Here is an 18164-nt window from a genome sequence, read left to right as displayed (position 1 = left end):
GTAAAAATGTGTTTTGTAATTTTATTACCGTTTAGTTCTGGGAAATCTTTGAATTATTGAACTTGGCCGGCCCCAGTTTGCTTGTAAGCTCACACAACTTAAATGTGTGGCATCATTCAACTGATGATACATGCATACATCTCATGTTTGCACAACAATGTCGGAAAAGGTGTAGTGTAGGAGGTGTAGTTGTAGGGTATCACAGCGATTACTAATAATTTGCAATTGCAATAACATGCACTGTTGTATCGTAAAATGATGGCACAGTTCAACATGCTGAGTGTAGAGGTGTGCTAGTGTGGCCCAGTGGGAGGAAAGGCGAATGTCGATATGGTCGAACTGACCCATAATGAGGTTATCAGTCTTAAAAATGTATCTTGCTCGTGATTGATTCTGACTTGAGAAAAGTTGCTTGCACTGCCTCTATTTGATATTCTTCATGTTCTATTAGCATTCTAGAGAGTTGTGCAGCATATGTCTGGTGCTGCTCTATTCATGTGTTTGGCCCCTGCTAAAGAAAACACCAGCCACATAGTCCTACAGGAAATACTCCCACATCTGGTGCTGGTTCAGAGTATCAACATGAAGACGTGGTCGTGATGGGGGAGTTAATGTGTGCCCCTCCAACCTTCAGGCCACCGTCCACAGCTGCTCAGGCCTCGACCGTCCACTTCGTCCACTCGACCTTGCTCTTCCTGTTTCCCTTCATAACTCTCTGTGTTGCCCTCTGTAAATAATCAGCAAACGTCTCAGGTTTATGCGTATTCGTCACACTCTTATTAGTGCACCTCTGTGTTGACTCGTGTGTGCGTGGAGCGCAAAGCTCAGTGTGATTGTCTATTTATACTGTTACCACATTCCGCTGTTCCCATCAGGATGAATTACCAGATTTGTGTGTTCGTTCCATCCTTGTGCATTATACTTTGTTTGTAACACAGCACCATTAAGCCACCTTGTGGATTATGCGTTATGTTGTGCTTCCACCATCTTTGATGAACCCGCAATGACAGCAATATCTTCAATCCTCCTCAGGCCGCGTGACCCCTGAGCAGCTTTGCTCCTACGCGCAGCTGTTTCGACACAATTTGGGGGCGCTAGAGAGTCACTGCGGGGTGCTCCAGCTGGGCCTGGCTACGGCTCAGACCCTCCGACACCCCCGCCTGCCCCGCTGGGATGCCTGTCTGGCCTTCGAGAGGCTGCTGCTGCAGGTCAGTGATCAACTGAGGCAAGTCATGTGATAAAACGTGGAGGTATTCTTATTTTTGTGATGCCCTCCTGATGGCTTGTAGTCAAAAAGCTTTAGAAGAAATGCTTGCATACATGTAAAACCGATATCCTCAAAATTAGACAAATGGTCAATAACGTATGTTGCTAAGTCCTGCCTGTGCCCTGCTTGATGGTGACCATGTTTTTCAACCAAATTTTACACACGTGCTTGTCAGTCCCCTAAAGTTGTGTAGCAAATTTTCTGGTGATTTGGCTATGCACCCTAAAGTTACAGTGTTTCTTCCAGAATTCTGAATTCCAATGACTGAACGGTATGCAGAGTTTACTTTAGAGTCCTATTTTCCTCCACATTTTGTGAAAATTCCAATGTGTGCAGCTTTTGAGACCAGCAGTTGGAGTTTCCAGTGAGTAAACCAAACTGAGGTGAAACAGTCATAGTTGTAATTAACTCAGCATTTGCCAATTTTCACCTTTTTTGTTGTGGATAAATATTTAATTGTCTTGGACTCGGCAGGTAAGTGCAAAGGTAAGTGTGTGTATGTGGTGTCTAGAATGTTCTCCTACAGCGAAAATAATTCAAATTTCATTAAATAATTCAATATAAACAAGGCTGGTCAGTTAGTGTTTGGAGGGAAAATATCCAGATCCAGTAAATACTGCAGCGAAAAAAAAGTCTGTAGTGTTGTTTAGAAGGGACTAGTTTATTGAGGCAGAAAGAGGCAGATCTGCTGTGTGTTTGAGTGTGGGAAGGTCATGGGTCATGTCTGATCCAGAGGGGATGAGGGTGAGCATTAGAGTCAATTATACTGTATGGCAAAAGCAGTGTCCATTATGGCTTGCTCATCCCCTAATTTGACCTGAAGTGTTGGACAGCTAGACAGCTCCACAGTCAGCATGTTGGAGTGTGCTACCATTTCAAGACAAAACACTACACTTTCTACACTTTCCCTGTTGGGATTATTTCAATTGTGCAAGGTGGTGGTTTTCATTCATAACTGGCATATACTACATGACAGTTGTATGCACATGTGCTTGTACTTGAACAAGCGTGCTTTCGGCTTTGGCTTATTTTGTATGATGTAATGTGGTGTTTATCATTAGTAACTGGTAGGTGGAATGCTGGATATGATTATTCCCAGAACTAAAAGGTATATACAACTACAAAAACACAAACTACATCCTTTGTCTCCTGTTGCTGTTCATTGTGGCTCTGAAGCTGTAAAGTAAGCAGGACAGATAAGTATTTAGCAACTTAATGAAGTAAATCATGGAAAAATAAAACAAACTTGCAGTGGCGCTCTCATGCCAAAACTAAAATTTGAAAACAAGCTCGTAAACCTTCGTCCTCAGCTAGGACCGTGGCTGTTTTTATTAAAACGAGGAGGAAGACTTTAGGGCTTAAAGTTCCAGCATCCATTAACTTCATGGCTCTACTTTGATCCTCTCTCCCATAGTTGTCTGACAGTACCTGAGTGCAACTTTCTCAGCAGTCTTTTACTTTCCAGCGACCTAACTAACCAGACTCTGGTCTCTCTGACGATGAAAACATTTAGCTTTGGCCTTGTGCATGCACGTTGTAGCTGTTGGCTGGAGTTCCAACTGACATTCTTTGGGAATAAGATCTCACAATCAGGCCTGTGGCGTTGATGTTTGCCATCAAAATGAGTGTCTTTTATTGCAGTATTAGGGGAAATTACTGTGCGTGCGTGCGTGTGTGCGTGTGTGTGTGTGCGCGCCTGTCAGTTTGCATGTGAGGCGGTCACTTTGGCTGAACATACAAGGAGCCAGTGAATTGGGGGGGATTAACTGCATGACAAAATGCCTTTTAGCTGAGCCCGGCGGTCGGGATGTGTTTGCTCGGCCTGAGTGTGTGAGGGCCGCTGTGGGTGTGACCATCGCCTTTAGGACAGTGGGAGTTCTTTCAGGCCAACTCCACCACTGTGGGGGCCGTGAAGTAGGCAGTCAGAGAAGGGCCACTGAGTTCAAGGCTTAGCTTAGTTCCCACTCTCTCTAACAAATATACTTGCTTGCTTCCAAACACTGTATGTAACTTCATTGGACTGTTTTCCCAATTTGGCAATACAAGTACAGAGCCATGAGCAGAACACAATGTTCAATTTGTTCATAGTCAACTGACTCACAATTTTTCTTCCGTGTGCAGAATATACTGTTGGCATCATGCATTTGGTTCAAATGTGATTGAGCTCATCATGGGCCAATTTCTTTCTTTAATTTTGAAAATACGGTGCCATAAACAATTGGAGGATGTCCTGTGGGGTACGTTGTGGTCCTATACAAACATACATTTCAAGTAAGAAAGTAACATGCATGTATTCACAATATGATTTTTTTGGTAGGGAGCATTTGGCATTGTGCAGACTTCTACCGACTTACCACATGGTACACATTAAATAGGGAACAGGAAGTATAGCTGCCTCGTGATATAGTGTCTGTGTGTACTCCGTAAACAAGCAGCCCAGGCTTTGGATCTTTAATATCCTGAAGACGTAATACAAACTGTCACTGTTGCACCGGTCTGCATTGTTGCACTTTCCTTAAAAAAAAAACATGTTAGCTTTTACATATTACTTCACATTTATTTATTATTTCACTTATTGTGGTTTGAATTGTTTTTATGACAAGTACAATAAAAATATATGACAATAAATTGCAATCTACTAATATAATTTGTACTACATTGCACACTTCTGCAACCTGCCTCCAACCACAGAGACAACGACATTGTATGACTGACAAAAGGGCTCACTCCATTCATGCCATTGCTCCATGGAACAGACGTGCCAAGGTGCCAATGCACAGAGTGAAGGAAACCAGACACACATACTCTTGGCAAACTGTTGAGGCCGACTAAATTATTATTAATCCATACCGACTGTATTTCCCTTCCACATTTTTAGTTGATTAACAACCATTCCTTGGTTGAGCTTTATAATAAAACCCTTGGAGCTTCTCACAGCTGTGAGGTCATAGTTTGTGGGTCCAGAAGTAAATGTGCTAAATGCCCACATCACTTCTAGAAGCTGCCCTTGCACCAACAGTCTGCTCTGGTGAACTGGTGTATGCTCTGAAAGGCTTAGCTTGACTTTGGTGGGTCCAATGCCTATGATACTGCATCAGCTGGGAGCTGGACATGGGTGGCAACACCATTAAGGGGCAAACTCAACAGACTCCCTCTTTCTCCGTTTCCCAGAACACCGCAGGCACACATTCGCAATCTTCCCATCAACAGTGCAGCCAGAGAGCTCACCAAACTAAACACGACTACCACATAACCCACGCATAGTGGGAAGAGAGGAATTTTTTTCAACGTGTTTATATCATTTGGTATCGCCAGCATGTGCGTCAGGTCACTGACTGCGGCGGGACTGACAGCCATGCAGTAGAGACGAGCTGACCTCTCACCCCAGACCGGTTGCATCGCTCTGCTGGGATTAGCAGGGGCATGCCTCTGTAAACATTCAAGCTCAGAATTATTACTGGTCACAGTGCTGCACGGGCCCTCTGTCGCCTTCAATCCGTCCTTCTGGTTCTTATCTTCCTTCCTTGTGTTGGACTGCAAATGCTGTTCACAGGCACCAAAATGGAGAGAAATGCAGGCCCTGTGACAGCATTGCACTGCAGCGTTTTCCATTCATCTTATCTTAGGGTACACTTACGACTGACATAATGCATGTAAATAGCGCAACTCCAGTGGACAAAATAGTGTAGTAAATGCACACTGTGATAGAGATGCATAGCACGCATTAACTCTAAAACAGTGTTCACAATATTTTTCCAACACCGGGCATTTGGCTGTGTCCTGTAGAAGTGGCTGAGGGAGTGTTGGGGTCGTTCAGTCCTTGTACAAACAGAGCCAGGTTTGCATTTCCAGCAGTAAGTCAAGCCTCTTCACTGAGAACGTTGGCCTCCACCAATACTGCGGAACGCCTCACTGTCTCCCAGGTGGAACAAAGAAGATGACAGAAGACCGGGAAGTCTGGGCTTCCCTACTGAGACTGCTGCCCTTTCGACCCAGAGTCTTTTACGTGGAAGAAAATGGATGGATAGAGAGGTGACCATGTGACCACATTGACCATTAGTCTAAATATTATAAAACCTGGACGATATCTATATTACATATATGCTAGCCTGTCTTCCAAAGCAGAACCCATAGGGCCACAAATGTCATTTAGTGTACAGTACCAGTAACAAATTTCTATTGTCTCATTGCTTCTGTGCTTGTTTGTATTTTCAGGCACCCATACAGTTTTTTAGGTAGACAAGAACATAACCTTTAAATTAACTGTTAAATATAACTTAATTTTTGGTTACAAACAGTTCTCTTTCACATTGGCCCCACAGTCCACAATACATTACTCTCAATCTGTATTCCCTCTCAATTTACCTATTAGCAAGAAACCCCAGCAAGTCCCAAATCTATTCCAACTGTTACTCTTGCTGTCCTTTGGTGCCTGTCTATGTCTGTTGAAGTAATCAGTGACCCAGGTTGGTGACCTCTATGAACCTTTAGCATTAGCCATCAGTCTGATTAATTGCATTGGCTGTAATCAGCATTGCAAAAAAGCCAATCACTAAGCATTTAATTTTCTGCTAATGTTTTTGTCTTTCTCAATAATAGTTAGTCGTCTACATTAATTATCTACATATATTTATTTGAAGTAAACCAATGTAAATAAAGTATAATAAAATGATTGTGGCTAATAAGATGAACAATACTGTCTTAGAACAGTGTCAGTTTGTGCTGGCTGACCCTTCGCATTTGTCCTTTGACCTCCCTGGACGTATGTTGATCTGCAAAGACTTGTATCTGCACATTGGTTGTAATCCAGCAGCCCGACAATAAAGCCCACGTCACTGACCTGTTATTTAAAGATTTACGAGGTCGCGCCGATCCACAGAATGCTTAACATTTGTTTGCGTAGCATCTGGATCACATAATTCCAACTAGTGAAGAGACAGGGAAAATGTTGATATTGGTTGCAAAGTAACTTTCATCTTATCTGAGCAGAATGCCACAGACAGTTGGCGGGCGGGGCTTTAAGCCTGTAATCTTTTTTTCCCCTGGGGTATGGAGTCGGTCCCCACATCCCAGACATTCCCCTGTCCACTCACTATCCATCCGTGTTGGAACGTGGGGGTGTGCTGAGCCGCTGGACATTGTAACAAAGGGGTGTGAATGACTGTAGGGCGCTGCCCCAAGTGGTCCAGTGCTGACCTCCTCTTGTTCCCCACTGTTTAACAGCCTCTCATCTGCTGACCTGGCCTGGCTGTCTCCTCATCCTTCCTTGGTACTTTCATCCCGCTCTTGTTTGTCCTCTTGTAGCCCTGAAGTAACACTTGTGTTCAAAGGGTTGACCCCTGTCAATGGTGGTGCTGTCTCTTCCTATCTTCCACACCCGATAAACATGAATCCGTTTTTTTTAGGGGTGTAATGGTAAACAATCACGTTTCAGTACATACCACGGTTTTACAGTCACAAATGGGTTCATTTTTAGTTCAGTAAGGGAACAAAATGCAAAAGATAAAACTGCTTAGCTTTTGTGTGAACAGCTTCAATGGTAATGGATATATCTGCATACAAGTTACATTGGAATACATCACAGTTATAATTCACAGTTCCACATGTCCAAAAAGGAGTAGGAATAAGCTTATTTAACACCCTTTCTGTTTCACATCAATTACTAACACCTTTGTTTGTGCACTTCCTGTATTCAAAATGTACCATTTACCATTTTTGAAATAGAAACCAAATCGAAATATCTAAATAGAAAAAGTGAAAAGTCCAAATGCCAAATGCACAAACAGAGCACTTTACTGACTCACTGACCATGCAGTTTTTATTGCAATACAAGCAACCAGCACTTTGATAAAAAAAAAAAAGGTTAGAAACGCTATTGTATTTGATGTCACCGGGATGTACAGGAAGTATCAAGAATAATTTATACCCATCATTTGTAATTATGTATTTTACATGTACAAGTATAATTATTTTCTAAAAACTTGTTTTTTTGTTAATATGTTTGGGTATCTGCAACTGATTTGGATTTACATAATTTTGCTGTGGGAAAAAGTGCCTCGGAACGAATTAAATAATGAAAACTGAAGTATAATGGAATACTATTATCGTATTAGCAAGGCTGGAGTTCAAATATGTTTGCACAGCATTGTATTCTTATAGCATAATGTCTTATTGAAATTAAGATTATTCAACTAATTTTACACTTATTATATTTGTGTTTCTATTTTTAAGTATATATATTGTATTTTTTAGATTTATTTTTTAAAATGTATGTTTATACTTGTAACTTATGTTTATGTGTTTATATTTATGCTGCATTGCAACTGTTCCAATTCCTCCAAGCAGATTTTGAAGTGCAAACCACTAAAAGACTGAAAAGGGTCTATCAAGGGTACAACTTATTTATCCGTGTGTTCCTTCCTGTGTTTAGCCAGACATGATTACATCAGGACAACATGAGCACTGATGCAGTTCACTCCCAGGAAGACCCACAGCCTCCTATCTGATAGTGTCCCTTCCCTCCCCACAGCTTGCATCCCGGGTACCTTGAGACGGCTGTGTTTACATTGTTCAGCACAGCTCAGGCCTAATGTACTATCTGTTTAATAGGCAGAGAGAGGCCTGTTTATAGAGAGGAACCTTTTTAACTGAGGTGATGGAGTGGTGGGCTGGGGGGCAACACAAACTCATCTCACTTCCTGTTATCATTACCTCTCTCTCGCTTGCTCGGGCTGATAGGTGCTCAGCCTAGCTCTCTGTATTACTTACCCTTAATCGCCTCACCATCCTGCTAGCAGTCATTTGGCCTCCACCTGTTTTTCCCTGGAAAATCAATGAACACGAGAATCAATCAACTCACTTGCTAATAAACCACTTTGCTGCTCGATAGTCATTTGCATGTGCTGCATTTTAATTGTTCCGCTGAGCGTCTTTCTGCGAAATCCAGCTTATATCTCAGCTCACTGACTTGAAACCGTGTGGGAATTGCTTTGGTTTTAATGGCTGCTGAATTGAGTTGAGTTAGAGCTTTTGGAAAGTGAGAAAAGAAGAGAGTAGTAATTGGACTTTGGACTTTTTAGGGTTTCTCCTAAAAAAAAAATAAACAAGATACAGTATTATAGTTTTAATTCTCATTTTCCACAATAGTTTATTGGAAGTATTTTGTCCAAAATCTAGCTTTGATGCTGAAATATTGACAATTGAAAGGGGCTTTCAGTCAACAATGCCTGGGAACACACTGTTTTGTGTGTCTGTAGCTTTAATAAGCCGAGTTTGTCCATGCTTGTTTTCAACAGAACGTGTGGCTCCAAGAAGCACAATGGTGCACTTTACCCACTTTTGCTCACAGGCTCTTGGGACACATTGGAATAAAACATGTTAATTAATACAATTGAATCTTTGGTTATTTCCATAATCACACTGATCAGCTTTGTCATTGTATTTGTACAAGGTGGTCCAAGCAACACAAGGAGCGGGTGTCTGAGAGCTCTCCATCCTTGGTGAATCGGGTCACTACGGTCTGCTGACTTGGCTGACTACAAGAGGACACTACAGACTGGACAGGGGGAAAAACATCCCACAGTGCTGAGCATTCTCCCTTTGATTGTTCACAAATGAAACTCGTGAGAAATTTCACACAATGACCTAGTGTCCTGAACAGAAGTGATCAGTGAAGCACTTCAGCCTTACATAACCTTTCAGCTGAGTTTAACTACCAGTCTGACATCCCTGCTAGTTGGCTTTATTATGTGTTTGTGCCATGATACCCTGCGTCATGAAATGACAGCCAGCTGCCTGTGAAGCCATGTGTGCATGCACGCATTCATCCTTTAATGTGCTTATTGTGCTAACGGGGCCCCGCTTCCTGTTGTCACAAACAAGCCCTGTGTCCCCCTTGTTGAAAAGCTCCACCTCAGGACAGATTAACTATCAGGTCATTTGTCACTACCTGCTGAGCACAGGCCAGAAAAGGTCGCCAACCACAGGATCTTTGTGTCTGTATGGCTCCCCTGAAACTGAGGCAACATTCCAACACATTTGACTGTCTTTTTTTCTTAGATAATGAGCTTGGCTGATCTTTGAGATGGATGTTAGAGAACATCACCAGTAACTGGGGGTGTGACGGTACATTGGAACAATAGAATCAGATTTTGTAACTTCATCACAAGATAGTCACGTGTCGACTCAGTATGTAATTACAGTGCAGCCCAGCCTTTGAGTAGCAGGAGTTAGGGCTAGCGATAGTGTCAAGGAGACCTTCTTCCATCGTAAAAGTTGGGGAACACTTGTCCTTCCCATTGAAATATGCAAAGTGACAAAGTGGCCTTTACACTTTGCACACACTTTGTCCCAACAGTGGTACGCAATTTTGCATTTTGCCAGTGAGTAAATTGGTGGTAAACAGGTGAAAAAAAAATTGTATGTGTAAACTGTAATGGGCTGGTGCTGAAAGAACATTTTGATATGTAAAAAATGTTTGGCATGCATAATTTTGATTAACTAGTTGTGAATGCAATTGTATTTAATGGTGAATTTCCTGCCAGCATTTTGCAGTTTTTTATGCTTCATTTAAAAAGATATAGAAGCTGATTACACAAAAGCATTTTTGCATTTAGTTCCGTTACTGCACCAAAAATTAACTGAACAATTACAGTTCTTGTAGGCCGCCTGCTCATGGACTGGTGTCACTCCTGGCTGAGTGATAAAAGCTCAGCCTTGTGAGTACAGTAAGCCAGCACAGTAGACTGACATTGCCCCATTCAGCCCAGGGCATGGACTAGTATCCCATGATAACAGATGAAAAGCTGCTAGATGCCCTCAGGTCTTGAAGCAAAGGTGACACAAGCAATCCTCTTTACTACAACATGTAATTGTACCCATCTGAATCCCCAATCCAGCTTGCCCCACCCCCCTCATGCCCACCTTATTGCCCCCAGGGATTCGACCAGTCACCCAGATAGAAGAATAACCGATCGCCAGGGAAACACACCACTGAGGGTCAATCTGGGTCAATCAGAGACAGACTGTGGCTATCCTTCCTCTGTCATTAATTACCCATAGTTCCCTGGGGGCGAGGCTCTACTCATAACCTTGTGGCGCAACAGAGGGGGGATTCAATGTGTGATCAGGTTCAGTGAACCATTGAATTGTGTTCGGGGGTGGTATTGCAAGTGATGCAACTCATTGTTATGGTGTCCATATCATTGTATGGCCAAATTTGGCCGGCATGCCGCTAGTTGAGTAGCCTTGATCTAAAGGAGCACCAACATAAAGATAAATGCTGTGATGCAACTGTAGAATTGAAGTGTCAGCTGTGTGGTGCAATATGGCTAAGTTGACATTGCCTCCACATAAAAAAAAATGCCATCAAAACGGTTATGAATTGGGAGGAGGTCATTTGGCAAGTTTTTAAGAGGTCATGGGCCGGAAAATTGTAATTGGTGCACCCCTAGTGCTTCATTTCATGTTCCGCATAATAGGTTGGATTTTAGTTTTGTTTTTCCTTTTCACAGTTTCCTGTTTTGTGCTCTTATTGTTGTTGTCTTTTTCCTGTTTGGTGCAACATGCAGCTGCTCTGTGGTCACTGGAAGGCCTGTGCAGCGGTACCTGTTTCTTATTAGTAGTCAGCGCTACTATTTGGGTGAAGCCACATTGTGTGCTCAAAGAGCAAAACTTAACAATTTACAGTCATTCAAACGTGAATAATTACAAGAAACTTGCAAATAATTCCAGGCTATGGACATATTGAACTTGTTCCATTGTGGAACATTGTGCATTTTTCTTCAAATATGTAGAAGATTGAATGGGTTCTGTAACAGAGTTGACACTATTTGTATGAAATTAGCTATGTGATGTCTTGTACCTTGTTAAATTCCATCTGTTAAAGTGGACAGATTTGTGTCTGAGCTATCTTTAAATGCTTATAGCATTAGCAATCCTTGGCTTTGTAATCAACATTTTAGCTTTTACTGGTATTTGCATTTGTTAGAGGTGGGGGGCATAGTCTCAGACATGTTTGTCAAGGCCTTGTGGTTCTTGGAATGATGGAGATATAAAAATACTGAAACACTACCATGGGCCCACAGTGAAGAGATTTAGTGACTGGGACCTCAGTGTCTTAAGATAACTTGGATACGAGGAGTTGAGCCAGAGATTTTCCAATCGCTAGATGCTCACTATTATCCCAATCATCACTCTGTATGAGCAATGAAATATACATCTTCAAAGGGATTTTTTGGTGAGGCATGGGGTTGGGCAAGCCACTCCTCTTCCCTTTTAGTTTGAGACGTTAGTGCGTTAGAGTTAAAAAGATGCCCCCAGGCTCTGCCAAGGTCTGGAAGTGGTTGAATGTCCCTCTTATGCCATGTTATTACTCTGTTCCTCAAAAGTTGACTCAAGTCATTGTGAGTTATGACAGATCATAGCAAGTTATTATGACTTGACCTGGAAAATTCAGAGGTATGCAAATGTTGGCGCCAGTGTGTTCTTTTTTCCATTTTCCTTAGCAAGGCTATGCAGAAGACAGGATATTATGCATTGTCTAGAACAAAGACGCTTTAGCATATGAATGTGGCATGGCTTTTGCACATTTTTGCTTCAAAATCAATCCTGATTTGGATAAAATAAGCCTGTCACTGCCAGTATTAGATGTACCCCATCTTCTGAGGCACACCTTGTGAGGCTCGGTGTAAAAATGTCCGCACACAGCATGCTTAATGCTATTTTGCCTGGCAGGTCGGGTGAATTATGATATGACAGTAGGTACTGGGATGTAAAGTATATAGCCCTGTGAAGTATCTTGTAGTCTGCGACCAATTCTGCAGCTCTAAACCTGCAGGCATGAAGAAAATATTTATAAATGGATATGCTAGGTAGTTGCCAGAATGCTGGATTTGTTTAGTGCAATTACGACAAATAGAGGCCGAATGCTTTCTTGTTATGCAAAGAACATCATAGAGAAGAGAGCACTTTGATTCGTTGGCCATGTAGGCCAAGCTCTGATTGGCCCACAGAGGTTTCTGATACGTTTTCACGGTCACGGTGTTGGAGGCAAAACTAAGCCATTGCAGCTTTCACACTACTCTCTGTCCAACAGGAAAACTTGATTTGCAAATATGAAAAAAACACTCCATTCGTGCCTCAGCTTTCATGTGAAGTGAACTCATATGTCCCGCTTCTCGTCTTCTATTGTTTTTCTTGGAGACACATGTGGGTCTGTTTGTCCCGCTGCTCTCTTCATGGACGCAAAAAAGGAATGAAAGTAACCTAAAACGAGCTCAGACATTGAAAGTTAATTATGAACAGGAGGGCGACTGAAGGACCTGGAGGGTGGTTATTTATATAGATTTTTAGACAGTATATATAAACCAACGATTTGTCCCCTTCCCTAGCTTCTTAACTCTCCATCTTCATTGTTTTTCATGTTTGCAGTCCTACAGCAGCTCAGACTTTATTCAGACCTTATTTACACGCTGTCTCTGTTGTTTGTTTTAGTGATAGAATTAATGACTTGATGAGCTTTTCTTCAATTTGGGTGGTCGCTGAAGTTACCAGAAGATTTTAATTGAAGCAAAAATGAACGGCTGGCTTTAATGTTACATTAAACAATGCAGCGTTCATCTGGACGTCAGTTTCGGCCAGCCTGAAAAAAAAAAACAACCAGTGAAGATGGCTTTTGTTAGCAGCAAGCCTTGGCCCATCTCATCTCTTGGTTCTTCAAGGGTATAAAGAGAACAACTATAGATTGAAGGTATCCACCTATCAATCATTAATCTGTAACAATACATTTGGCAGATCAATAAAAAAAAATCTTTTGTTTTCATGATTCCAACAATGAAAAAACTGTGCTTAATGGATGCACAAATCTCTGCAAAAGTTTAAACTAACCCTTGTAGATATAGTGGGTGGGGCTTTTAGTATATTGGTGCACTCTATAGTCAGTAGTTATGGTAATTATGGTAGTTCATTGCAGAAATCATGTCTTCAGGTAATTTGAGGCCAAATGGAGTGAACCAGCAGTGGTGCTGTTGATTCATTTTCAACTAGTTTGTCATCATGACAATGGCCTGCAATTTGCTGCATAGCATTTATTTACTTTTTAAAATAATTGTTGTTTAAAAAAAGTGTACTTTAATATTTTCTCCCATCTAAGAATCAAAATTGTTCCAGCTTGAATTTTTTTCAATGAAATAATACAATTATAACTTCAGTTTTTCTTTCACATGACCATATGCATTTGTTTGTGTAAGCCAGTGCTTCTCAAATAGTGGGGCCCCTCGGAGATGTGCGGAACTGTCGGAGAGAGGCTTTTAGTGCAGACCTGCCAACATGTACACATTTGTAGTACTCAAAATGCAATTTGACTCTTGAATATGGTTGTATGCTCTCCATTTTGTTGCATTTTCCTGATTTCAGTTTCAAGGGCAGTCTATAAAGTAGATAGATATAGAGATAAATGAATAGATATTATCAGCTTCTCCAGTATTTCAAATCCAGAACATTTTTGTCACTTGGAGGGGACATGCCACAAAACAATTGAGAACAACTGGTAATGGTTTTATTTCATTTGAACATGCATCAGATTACAACTGAGTGCATCACATAATCAGTTCACAGTTCCACATGTCCAAAAGGAGTAGGAAGAAGCAAAGCTAATTGAATCCTACCCTCCATCTGGTACTTTTACAATCAGTAACTGTTACATTTGTTCACTTCCTGCTTTCCTATTATAGTTTAATTTTTTTATTTATTTTATTTTTGTCACGTACCGAAGTACGAGGTGATATGACCATACAATGACATAATGGGTACCATAGTAACTGTCAATATAGTGATACGTATAGCACATCATGACTGGTTCAAGACTCTTCATCCTTGTATTTAGCAAACATCAACTGCTTGTATTGTTTCTTGAATTGGCTCATCGTTGTGCATTGTTTAAGGGTCGTACTCAATCCATTCCATAGTTGGATTCCACATACTGGAATGCTATGGCTTTTTAACGTAGTCCTAGCATATAAGTGTTTCAAATTTAGTTCTTCCCTGAGATCATAGTTCTCCTCTCTTGTAGAGAAATATCTGATGACATTTTTAGGTAATTGGTTATTTTTAGCCTTATGCATTGTTTTAGCTGTTTGAAGATGAACTATATCAGCAAGTTTAAGTATTTGTGATTTTAGAAATAAGTAGTTAGTATCTTCTCTGTAGGCGGCATTCTGAATTATCATTACTACCCTTTTTTGCAGTACATTTAGCGAGTGAAGATTGCTTTTATAGTTATTACCCCATATTTCCACACAATACGTAAGATATGGTGGAACCAGAGAGCAATAAAGAGTGTGGAGTGATTTCTGATTGAGAACAAATTTTGCTTTATTCAATATTGAAATATTTCTGGCCACCTTATGTTGTATATTTGTAATATGAGGTTTCCAGCTCATATTTTCATCTATTGTGATCCCCAGAAATGTATTTTCCTTCACCCTTTCAATGTCTACACCGTCTATTTGTATTTGCTGGTGCGCATCCTTTCTGCTGTTACCAAACAGCATGATTTTAGTTTTACTTGGGTTCAAGGACAATCGGGTGTACGCTAACTTGGCAACGTTTTGTGAAATGATTCTAAAACCAACATATATATACCTTACCTATAAGTTATGTATATAACTTATATATATAAGTTATTTTGATTCAATTATTGAATATATATTTTTATTCAATTGATTCAATTATTTGTTGTTACATCAATACCTAACTGGGTGGCTCAATACGGCGGTGTCTGACAAATGTAAACAGTGGCCGTGTGAAAATGTCTTCTTCAACAAGCGGCAGTCAAAGTGATATGAGTAAGCTAAGTGGTGCACTCTGGCACTTTGCACCACAAGCACACAATGTGACAGCGTCATTCTTCAGCTGATGGTGTTGTTTGAAGAGGGGGCGCCACGCTTTCTGTTAGCCATATCAGGGTCTACACATACAGACAAGACAAGGCATTAGCAATGTGTTTACCATCTGCTCAAAAGGGTTGAGGGTGAGGACGAGAGAAGACGTTTTGAGGATTTACTACGAGACGTCATCCATCACTTAGAATGTGTTGTTACCTGTATGGTACACTGGCACTCTTAATTTAGAATACAGGTCATTGGCTGTCAGTGATGATGACTTGTTGCATGATAGCACCCACCTGGGACATGACCCCCCCTCAAAGGCAGAGGGACGCAATCACATTGGAAAAGATGATCCTCTTTGTCCTGCATAAAAGTCAATTTGAACGTGTTAGCTACCTTTGCCAAGAGCTTTCCTCTGCTGGATCTGCACAAGGATCCTAGAAAGGATGAGGAAGTGAAGGTGAACCATTAGACTCCAGGGACTACAAGGTCTGAAGACAAGAGGAATGAGCTTTTGCATGCCCAGAATATTTGATGTTGCAATCCAGCTTTGCTGCCATGTTTGTTCAGTCCAACACAACATCAGCGCCTCAGTCTTGAAAGACTTGTAAAGATGTCATATGCTTTTGTGAATATGAAATCATTTTTTTACATCTGGTAGTTTTTCACCAAGTCTGCGGTCATTGTCTTTGATGTATGATTAGTGTACATGTAGTTCATAACCTACTGTATGTGACTTGTATTGGTGCTATGCAAATACAATTGGCATGACAATGTTCCTTTTTAGTAACTGAATAATTCATCCAATTGAAATTTCTGAGGCTCCATGGTGTCACACCGCAACCTTGACAAACCGGAAAGAGCATTAGAAAAAAATCTGTGAAAAAGTGAGACAATACCAGCGCGAAGGATGGAAGTGTTGAGGTGGATTTAGGGCATTAGGGCTTGCCCCGTCCTTGTACCCCGCTAGTGAGTTTTAGTTGAGCCGTTAGAGCTTAAGACTCTGGGAATGTTTGTGCAGTCCAAGCCCCGCTTGATGTTGTTTGTATTGTTCAACTTCATTGTGGGCTGAGCCATCATCCACAGAGTAGTGTGTGTTTTCTTTTCACATATATTAAAAAACAGGAAATCAGCCATGCGCTCATCAGTCAGCTTGTCTCCATCCTGGCTTCATCCCCTTTGTTCCTATTTCCCAACCCATTGATTTAATTGACATGACGGTGACAAACAACATAGTGGATCAAGAGGAAAGTGGGACATTTTGTCATTTAAAGGCTCTCTCAGGTGTAACTCCTTTTATCATAGAAAATGAGCCTTACTTTGCTGCAACTAGCACTGTTCAATCAGTCCTAGCTTGTTTGTATATAAATAGTGTCCATTTGTGTGTGCTGATTAGTGTGTCCACATGGCCTGGGTTCTCTTTGATTTGTAAGTTGTTTTACTAGTTTTATCTGTTTATCTAGTTTTAAATATGTATGTTGCTACATTGCAGTTCAAACATCACTCCATCCTCTATCACAGCTTTTCAAAAAAATAATTAATTAATGAAGGATCGCTCCTTCATGGTTGACTATGGTCCATTGTTAGGAAAAGAATTTAAAGATAAATCATATGTATTATTCTAATAAGTTGGCTGTAGTCTATGATTTAATCACACATCAATACAGGTATTGTATAGGTATAATATTATCAGAAGTTGCAAAATACAAATAAAACTTAAATAAAATTAAAATAAATTGTTTTTAAACAAAAGAACAATTAAAAAGTTACCTGTTATCTCCGGGTACTCTGGTTTCCTCCCACATTCCAAAAACATGCTAGGTTAATTGGCGACTCCAAATTGTCCATAGGTATGAATGTGAGTGTGAATGGTTGTCTATATGTGCCCTGTGATTGGCTGGCGACCAGTCCAGGGTGTATGTCAGGCTCACTGTGACATCACAGTGAGCTGTTGGAAAAAACTCTCTAAAACCAAGTGTTTTTTTAGTACATTATCTTAGATGCCTGTACTTTTTAAAATGTTACGTGTAGCCCATGCAGTGTACTTGAGTGCTGGAGTGCAGACATGTGGACTGCAGAAGGATTTCTGCAGCTCTGTGCTCTCTTTCATTGCTTGTTGTGTGTTGTGACACTTCAGCAAACATGAGCATAACACATCTATCTTTGTGTTGTGTGTGTGCTCGTTGCTCGGATTGGAAAGTGTTTTGGTGGGCCTCCATGCAGCATTTAGTGACAGAGCCCTGCTGTGCACCCAGAATGCCACCATGTCGAGGAAATGAAGTCCGAGATCACTCCCAGAAAAAGCGTTCTCTGATACACTGAGGGAGGCGTGACTGTGTTGATACACATCGTACAGCAGCAATTCATCTGTGGAAATGTGTTTCCAAAAAGGTCAGAGCTCTCCCCTGGCAAATTGAATTATGGAAATAATGAAGGAAACAAATCATAAATTTTTTTTTTTTGATGGTACATTCCCCCTGCTATCTTTTAGCCCTCAGTGTTGGTCGACTTCTTGTGGCATCCGGATGGGAAAATAAGCTCTTAACTGTTTATTATGGAGCTCGTCGCCATTAATGCCTTTGTTTAATTGTGTGTGCCTGTATGTGTTTGGATGTGAACATGCTACAGGGTCCACTTGAGCCTTGCGGGGGAAAGAAGTCTATTGTGTTTTTACTGGCTTATTGTCATTATTTGTCTTCCGCCAGAGATCACATTGCTGTGAGCTGGAACAAGCTCAGGACAGTCAACTCAGGACAGTAACAAGGAAATTATGCATAAATGATACTATTACTCTGGGGTGTCCAAAATGCACTGCAGGGGCCATTTTCAGCCTAAAGCTATTTTTTTAGTTGGCCCTTTGCATATTCTAAAAATAATCTATGTCCATTATTCATGAAACACATTTTTAGATATTACACTGCTTTGCTTTATCACCTTTAACACCAAGCTAAGATGTTGATATTTTGTTCAGATTGCTTCAAACGGTTGGTTGATTTAGATTTTAGCATACA

At 40.9% G+C, this 18164-nt stretch overlaps 1 protein-coding gene across 1 annotated transcript in view; it reads left to right on the top strand.

Annotated features, from left to right (window-relative positions):
• scfd2 (sec1 family domain containing 2) overlaps positions 1–18164 on the top strand; it is a 95977-nt gene that overhangs the window by 16903 nt on the left and 60910 nt on the right. Inside the window, exon 5 of the mRNA XM_058072951.1 lies at positions 1033–1208. Within this exon, the coding sequence (XP_057928934.1) occupies positions 1033–1208 (176 nt within the window). The remainder of the gene's footprint in view (positions 1–1032; positions 1209–18164) is intronic.

Source organism: Doryrhamphus excisus, chromosome 5, assembly GCF_030265055.1.
Source record: "Doryrhamphus excisus isolate RoL2022-K1 chromosome 5, RoL_Dexc_1.0, whole genome shotgun sequence".
NCBI lineage: Eukaryota > Metazoa > Chordata > Actinopteri > Syngnathiformes > Syngnathidae > Doryrhamphus > Doryrhamphus excisus.
Note: the sequence above shows the minus strand (reverse complement) of the source record. Positions and strands in the feature narration are given on the sequence as shown.